We start from the raw sequence: 9,537 nt of genomic DNA, 5'->3' as shown, positions 1-9,537 counted from the left end.
TATTTTAATTTAACCTGTATTTTTTATTTTGACTTTTGAGTATATACAATTATATTAAATACTTAAAAAAAATTGTCGATCATGATAATCCTAACTAGTTTGAATATAATTGATTAGTGGATGATATTTGTGGTAAATCTAATAATGGCCATTAAGAACTCAGAGGTCTGTGCATTTTGATTTCTTAAATTAGTAATAATGACCACAACAAGAGATTAAAATTATTTAATTATATGAAACTAAGTATGAGGGCCATAAGAAATAATGGTTAGCAACTGGTTATAAGTTATAACATATTTTGACCTGCAGCTTACACATAAATAGAATATGCATGATATCACTTTTAGGGAAGCGCGGCGGAGGTACCTTTAATTGGCCACCACTATAGACTTTTTATTTTGCCATCATCTCTTCTGCTTTATTCTCTTATTGAGACACCGTACGATCCATCAATTAGAGTTCAGCAATAGTCAACAGCAATCGCCATTCACTAGCTAGGGAATCCTAAGTGCGCATCAAATCAATAAAAGAGTCGACTTGCACGTATATATTGCCAGATTTTGGTAGTTATAATATTCTATAGTACATGTTTCCGGTATCTTTTATGTGAAACAATTTTATTTAATTAAATATGGTTATTATGAATCATAATTTTTAAATAAATGTTTAATATAATTATATATGTATTTTGAATTTTAACTTAAAATCACTTAATAGATTAAAACAACTTGTATCCGTTTATTCGTAGATTTATTGGTGGTTTTCAAAAGTTAATATTATTGTTGCGTATAGACATGCTAATATAAAGTAGGGTAGATCTAAATTTCATAATCATCTAGGTTCGAGAGGACTTATACCCAACTTGCTTTCAGCTAGTACAACAATCAAATTTTCATGAACATGAATAGAATACAAGGAGAACAAGTTTGAAATGGATCTTTAAGCTTTAGTCACAACTATATAAAAGATGACTCTTCAGTATTTGACATGAAAGGATTTTTAAGCACTAGCTAGTAACAACTGGAAAAGTGTCTGTTCAGTATTTGACATGAAAGACATTTGATGGAATCACTTAAACTCATATCAAACTATGTGTTGATTCTATTCACTATCAAAAATAAAATTATCATCAACCGACACATGAAAAATATTAATAATGTAGTACAAAGTCCATCAAATTAAAAGTCAACAATGTCCATGTTTTTACAAACGAGTACAATTTTTTCATAATCAATAATGTATACAACTGTATAACTTTTTTATACAAGGTTAATTCTGGGTTGTCACGTGTATAATTTTTTTATATTAGTTATACATATAATCAATATAAAAAATATTAAACTTATATTAATTATGTATATTAATTATATACATAATTAATCTAAAAAAATCATCCAAGCTCAATTATAATCGAACTTTACTTTAAGTTAAAAAAATGACATATTATAATTTTGTGAGATAAAAAATTGACAACAAATTTTACGGGAATAAAATCTAAACTTTGTCAATTTTATAAAAAAAATATTTTAATTTATTTTTTCCATGGCAATTTTGTTCCACTCACTGTTAGACACTATATGCCACCTCTCCCACTAAAAATTTAAACATTAGTTACCACACTGTGAGAGACGAATCATTTATGCTAGACTCAACTCGGTTAGTTAACTCGTATAATGAGCACATTAATTCAAGTATATGGGTAGTGTATACTTTAAAAAAAAGAAAGAGAAAGTATATAAGTAGTGTATTTGAGCACGTGCATGTATACAACTGAAACTCCATCTAGTCTCAACTTTGTTGATGACTCGCAAATGGATTAATAGCTGAATTCAACTCTAACAAGGTAGGTATAAAGGTGGTGATGAAAAAGGATAGCTACGAGGTTAATCCAGTTTTTTTGCTATTATTTTTTCCCCTTTTATATATTATGGAGCACCGTGCATGGGAAAAAACTGGGTAGGTTAAAAGAGCTTAATTTGTTTTGTGGGTGGGAAAGGTTAGGTTAAAAAAATAACGAATTAATTATCAGAAGGTGGGATTTAATTTGGGATGTTAGGCTTTTTGCTCACCATAGGGAAAGGTTAGCATGGGAGAAACTTGACCAAAAAAAAAAGAATTTGGGTTTGGATAGTGATAGTTTCAACTTCTTTTCGGCCTGCACTAATGGTGCTGGTTTGTGTCATTGTTGGGTTTGTTTCCAACACGAATTGCTTCTTAATTATCCCGAACATGTGGCTGGCCATTGTTTTTTCTTCCTCTAACACACAACTTCTTTCCGTTTCAGAGGGATAGTGGTTGCTTCTTTTTTGGGAGTGTTGGACCCAAAATAAAGCTCTTCTAATTTGGTTTATAAAATCTAATTATTATTATTATAGAAAGCAAAATTGATGAAGGGGGAAAATTAAGGCGTGTGATTTTTATTCTCCTTCACATGCCTTAATCAATTTTGCTTTCTATAAAAAAAAAATCACACGCCCTTAATTTTCCCCCCTTCATTAATTATCTTCATCAATATCTGTTAAAAAAATCCTAAAACCTAAACAAAATAAAAATATATTTTCCATTTTGCTTTTATATATTGACATTTAGATTATAACCATTGCCCCTTCGAAATTGGGGGTTCATTATGTAAATTAAAGGAAAGAAGACTCCTTTTGCATTAGATGTGAGTAAGTGAGAGATAGTTCAATATTCGTTTTTGTGTCCAAATGTAAGGCAGTAAGGATATACTTTGAACCATTTTGAGTGAATATTTGAGTTAAAAAAATGATCATTCGATTAACAAAGATTGCCAAATGAGTACAGCAAAAGGATTAATCACTCTCGAATCGACAAAGAATTATTCAAATTTATGCTAGGCATCCACCATTGAGTGAACAGTATTTCAAACGGAATTACTTACTATATATACCTATGGGGAAAAATATCAAAATAATACCCCGAATGCTTTCATATAGCATAGATAACGATTATGTATAGAATTCATTTTTTGTGGCAGAAAAAAAAAAGAATTCATTTTTCTTGGGTCCACTTGTGGAATTCAATCGATAGGCCTGTGACTTAAATTTTAGGCCCAAAATTTGATCCAATGTCTATTTCCTTTCATTCTTGCAAACTTAATTTTAGGCAATTGCTTTATGCAATTTCCATATTATTTATAGAATAATCTCTTGGATTATTTCATGCACTTCTCATATTACTTCCTGAATGACCATTAAAAAGCATTATGGAAAGTGCATTAGAAAACACCCCTAATTCTAATGTCAAAACAAAAGCAAGTTCAAAAGGTCCAAACAAATGAATTACAAAAATAAATAAATTTATGTAAATGAGTTTAAACTAACTAACATTTATGTAATTTTAAATTTAGTTTCCCCAAATTTCCCCTTTTTCGTCTATCTCATTTATTCTTTTTGCTGAATCATTCAAATTGTCAACCCTTATTGTACTTCATAGGGTGTCTTGTTTTCCTTTAAGATCCTTTATGTATATATAAGAAAATAAAATAAAAAATACTAATAAAAAAATATATAAGAAAAAGATGACACTTGGAATTCACTGATAAGGCTTAAGCATACTCCATCTAGGGACAACTTAAACGTGCACAGGGAGAAGAAAACAAATTTCTACTACAAGCACTAGTCTATTAGACTTAAGTTGTTTCCAAATGGGTCTCAGGAGCAATAAATATGAGTCTCACATGTAATATTACATTTTTTTCATTTAATTCCCTTTTATGTTATATTTATAATTGTAATATACGCAAATCTAATAAAATAAGTTTTACGTCAAGCATAAGTCACAATAGAGTTAAAAAAATAAATTGTATCTCAAAATTAAAAACGATAATTATTTTGAAGCTATCATTTTAAGTTATTTTAAAAACATAATTTTCAAAATATAAAAAAACAAATGAATATAATCTAAGACATGGACTAAATGTGTATTTTAGTCTTAAAAAGAATCCATAAGAAATCTGCATTCAATACTATTTACAATTGGGTAACTGGATGAATGTGTAAGGAATCCTTAGTAAGGGAGAATTCAGTTGTATCAAATTGTGGCTTGGCCGACACATGTTTGAGGTCATGTGAACACAATCACAGTGCCTCATTTATCCACCCCACCAATGATACATTTCAATGCAATGCTGTCGCCTCCTCAAAATTCCAATCATATGTATCCATGTGTCGGTGATTCCTTTATTATCTCAGTACCTCTATCTGTCCGTTTCTCCCTCGTTACCACACCGTTCAGTGCAAATAGTAGTCAAAATAATAATTTATTTTTATCATAAAATCTAATTCCAACTTTATATATACACATACCACTCTTGTGTAAAAAATTAAGAACATGACAACAATCAATATCAACTATTAGGTTAAGATTAAAAATAATAGATAATTGAAATTAAAATATTTAAAATTTTAAATTAAAATTTAATATATCATAAAATCTCTAGAAGATTAACAAAATAACAAATAAATCTATAAAAATATTATCATTTTTTAAAGTATCTCAATTAATTCATTATCAATCACGTGATTGTCACTGTTATCACCATGACCATCGTTGCGATCATCACTATAATTATCGCCTCCATCATCATCGTCATCAATCATTCATCACCACCTTTACTATCAAGATCTTCGTCATCTTTGCTACCACTATCATAACCACTGTCATAATTGTCGTCGCTGCCTCCACCACTGACATTAACTGTATTACCATCATCGTCAACCAATACCATCTCCACTACCATGACCATCATTGTTGTGATAATGGTGGCGACAATAGTGACCACATTTATGACGATCGAGGTGGTGTTGGTTGACCATAGTGATAATATGTTAATTATAATTGAGATATTTTAGAATGTTAATTGTTTGTTTGATGAATCTTTTATAGATTTAATGATTATATTAAATTTTAATTTTAATTTTTAAATATTTTAATCTCAATCATTAATTATTTTTAATCATGATCTAGTGGTTGGTATTACTTGTTCTCATGTTTCCACCTAAAAAAATATTGACACATAAAATCATAGTTGTGAAACCTGACTCGGATATTGATTCAGTCGAGGTAGTAGATCAATAGTCCAATTGGTGGGTTAGTAATTAGTTCGGTTTGATCCGATATATATTAAAAATTTAAAATTATATATGTATCTATTATATATAAGTATATAATTAACATTATTTTAATAAGAAAAGTTCATTCATACTCCAAAATATAAAATAACAATTGATAATAATGAGACATCAAAAACGATGTCGTAGAGGTGATCCATTATTTTACTTTATTTTATTTTTTTGTAAAATTGGTTGGATCGGACCGGTCCAATCGAGATCTAATACCTACCCGACCAAGTTTGGCCACGTGACTGATCTAGTAATGGAACCGATCCAATTAGGACACCGAATCCTAATTGGACCGGTCTAACCGGTCGGCCAACCCAAATTTCACAACTATACCTTGATGTGATATTATATATATATATATATATATATATATATATATATATATTTCACGTACCATCACCGTAATTAATAAAAAAATATCCTCTCAATCATTTCAAAAAAAAAAAAAAAGAGTTATTTACAGATTTTTAGTGATATTCTAACTCGTCTTTATAAGATATCAATTCTATCTTTATCAGCTTGATAAACTTTGTTGTGTTTGATTTTCTTAATTATTTATCTCTTTAAATATAATTCTTTTATTATAAAAATGTCAATAAAAAATAGTTTTGCATTATAGTTTAAAATTTTAATTATAAATCTAAAAAATTATATATTCAAAATGTTTGTTTATTATGATTTTAATCATAATATAACTTATATTTTAAAATTACTTACTTATTTTAAATTTTAATTATATAAAAAAACGTTTATTCTATATACTATGTACAGACTAAACCACTGGTTAAAAATTAAATAAAAAATAATTTAAAATAAAACATTAATTGAACAAGAATCTATATTAAATTCAAATTTTAAAATTAATCTGGCTTAAACTGAATTAAAACCACATTTACATAATAGTTATAATTTTTTCTTAATATATTTTATATTTATTTAAAAATATTGCGTTCCAAGTCAAATGAATATCATCTTCTAAATTTGGACGTGTATTATGAGGTTAATGATAATCAAATAAAATTATATTGAGATTATATTGTGGCATGTCTTATTTTTTTTGTACCCTTTATAGCCTTATAGTTATTCTTATTTATTTGTAGCCAAAGATATATCAGTAAAAAAAAAAAACGTATGATCAGCAATTTCGCATCCAAAGATATATCAGTAAAAAAAAACACGTAAAGATATCATTATTATCATATCAGTAAAAAAACACGTAAAGATATCATTATTATCATATCAGTATCACTATAATACAAAACTAATTTCATATTTTAAACATACTTATTATTTATTTTACTATAGTTTAAAATCTCAAAATAATACCAAAATTTAATTCAGCCAGTTAAAATATGTAAGTTATTATAATTTTTTTAATAAATATTTTTTATTCTTACAGAAAAAAATATCAAGTAGTAGCGTAATAATTCATTTAAGTTCTTAAAGTGATAAAATTTAATAAAGGATGGTAGTAAATGATACCCTATTACAGTATCTGTTAACCTAAAAAAGAGGTAACAGCAACTCCCAATAATTAATGTCTTCATAATGAATTTCTGATGAATCCAACTTCCACAGTGACCATATTATTGACATATTCGGCGAAAGCTCCAAAGAAGAAGAATAAGAAAAAAGCTAAAACGCGTTAGACACAGGGGTAAATGAAGCATTAAAGGCACCGCACACAGCTGTATCAAAGTTTGGAAAAATCTCTGAGAACTGTGACTGAGCCATTAGCCATATCTGCGTAGTTAGTGGCTTCACAATCTTGTTTCACTACTTACATGACATTAAACCAACCTTGTGAGTAACCCCACAATTTTTTTTATTTATTTTTTGTTTCTTTCTGGAGAAAATTTACATTTTTTTTGCTTTGAGAGCACCCTTTTGGAGTGTTGTCATCAAAGATAACAACTTTGTTCTTTGTTGTTGTGTTGGGTGTTGTGGATAAGTTGGAATTTGGTTTTGGCGCTTTTTTGGTTTTGTTTGTTGCTGCTGTGTGGTGGTGATCTGGGAAGTTTGTGATGCCAGAAAAGGTAGAGAGCCACAGGGCTCTTTGGTCTTCTTCTATTCATTGGCGTTTTGGGTTGCTCACTGCTCTTGTTTTGGGTGGCATGGTTGTGGTTTGGACCATTGATGGCTTCACTGTTAGGAACGTTATTGAAGCTTGGAGCTGGAGGTATCGTCAAGATTCTTTTTCTCTAAGGTCTCATTCTCCTAATTCCACTCTCTCCTGTCATCAAAATCTCACTTTGAGTAATTATAGCTCCCCATATGGTCCACTTAGTTTGAATCAAAACCAAACCAATGCTACTACCCTTTTTGGTCCCCACAATCTTGTGAACATCACATTGTCTGAGCACAGTGAAACTGTTTCTGCTAAGAACTATAGTAGTAGTGGTGTCTCTGATAAGCTTGACACAAAAACCCCACTGAAGCCTGAAGTCAAGGGGCATTCAACTTGGCTTTCAAGTGAATTAGAGCCAAACTTGACTTCAAGTCTTCTAGCAAGATGGTTAGCTCCTGGGGGAGAACCTTGTAAAGATTCTAAGACAGTGGGAATATCAATTCCTGGGTTGGATGATGGGAAACTGATAGAGCTATCAGCTGGGGAAGTGCATGAGTTTGGTTTTCAGGCATTGGATGATTTAGGGAAACCTCGTTGTTTAGGTGGGGATTACTTTGAGACTGATCTTGCAGGGGAGTCATGGAAATCTAGGCCATTGGTGAAAGATTTCAGTAATGGTTCTTACTCTATTTCCCTGCAAGTTCATCCTGATTTTGTTGGGGTTTACAATCTGACTGTAATTCTGCTTTATAGACACTTTGAAGGTCTGAAGTTCACTCCATGGAGATTTGTCTACGATCGAGTGGTTTGGAATGTTGCAATCAGGTTCTACAAAAGCAGTGCTCAGTTACCAGAACTTGAGACTTGTAAAGCTTCTGATTTTGGCAAGGATGTGTGGTGTGGAAGGTGGACAAGGCATGCGAAGAATGATGGCTGCCAAATAGGTAATGATGGTAGGTACAGATGCTTGGCACCAGATTTTCCTTGTAATGCTCCATGGTGTGATGGTTCGTTGGGAGTTATAGAGAGTAATGGTTGGGTGTATTCAACTCACTGCTCATTCAAGATGTTTTCAGCTGAGTCTGCTTGGAAGTGCTTGAAGAATAGATGGATTTTCTTCTGGGGTGATTCAAATCATGTTGATACAATACGTAATATGCTCAATTTTGTCTTAGATTTGCCCAATATACATTCTGTCCCTAGGAGATTTGACATGAACTTTTCGAACCCAAAAGACCCTTCTCAAACAGTTAGGATCACTAGCATTTTTAATGGGCATTGGAATGAAACACAAAACTATCTAGGATTGGATTCTCTGAGAGATAAAGGGTTTCAAAATCTGTTGAAGAAGTACTTCTCAGAAGACACAATCCCAGATACTGTGATCATGAACTCAGGATTGCATGATGGCGTTCACTGGCGTAATATAAGAGCATTTTCTGCTGGAGCAGACTATGCAGCATCATTCTGGGGAGATGTTATGATCTCAGTGAAGCAAAGGGGGTTAGCTTGGCCAAGAGTCTTTTATCGTTCCACAGTTGCAACTGGGGGATACGCAAGATCACTAGCATTTAATCCTTACAAAATGGAGGTGTTCAATGGAGTGCTCATAGAGAAATTGAAGAAAGCTGGCATCATCACTGGGGTGATTGATGACTTTGATATGACATTTTCATGGCATTTTGATAACCGGTGTAATGATGGAGTTCACTATGGAAGGGCTCCTGCAAAGATGAAGTGGCGAGATGGCAAAATTGGTCATCAGTATTTTGTGGATCTCATGTTAGCTCATGTTCTGCTCAATGCACTATGTGCAAGATGACCTTGGAGCTTCAGTTGGAAGAGAGGAAACAATCAGAAAAGAAAAAACTTGTCTGCAAAGTGGATAGGGTTGGAAATGTAGGCATTCCCTGTAGAATAATGCATACCATAGCAGGTGTTTGGATAAAAAAAACTATGGAAGTAGCCTCCACTATAAAATTAGATTAAGCATTCTTTTGTTCATTGATTTATAAGCACTGAGTTGTGTATTTATGAGCTGCATTTATAGATTAGCAGGGGATTTATATATCCCTCAAAACACATTTGTGATTTGTCTACGGATAATAAAGATCAAAGTTTATAGTATATGCTTGATTTGCAAATCTCTTCTATTTGAGTACATGTGTGCAACAACATAGTTACTAACCAATTGTTTAATGACTTGCATGTCATCTATACAGGCTTGTGGTTAGTTACATAAGTTGAATAAGATAGTTTTTGTAACTTTTCTTGTTGACAGGGAACGACGTCAAAATAGATCCTTGTTGGGCTTTCCATAGCTTT

At 31.3% G+C, this 9,537-nt stretch overlaps 1 protein-coding gene across 1 annotated transcript; it reads left to right on the top strand.

The window, feature by feature from the left end:
* The first annotated feature begins 6,703 nt into the window (after positions 1 to 6,703).
* Positions 6,704 to 9,330, top strand: LOC100811844 (uncharacterized). The gene has a single exon (XM_003541584.5). The coding sequence runs from the start codon at positions 7,169 to 7,171 to the stop codon at positions 9,032 to 9,034; it is 1,866 nt and encodes a 621-aa protein (XP_003541632.1). The 5' UTR covers positions 6,704 to 7,168; the 3' UTR covers positions 9,035 to 9,330.
* The last annotated feature ends 207 nt before the right edge of the window (positions 9,331 to 9,537 follow it).

The sequence above is a fragment of the Glycine max genome, chromosome 13 (assembly GCF_000004515.6).
Source record: "Glycine max cultivar Williams 82 chromosome 13, Glycine_max_v4.0, whole genome shotgun sequence".
NCBI lineage: Eukaryota > Viridiplantae > Streptophyta > Magnoliopsida > Fabales > Fabaceae > Glycine > Glycine max.
The sequence above is the reverse complement of the archived record's forward strand: the minus strand, read 5'-3'. Positions and strand labels throughout refer to the sequence as shown.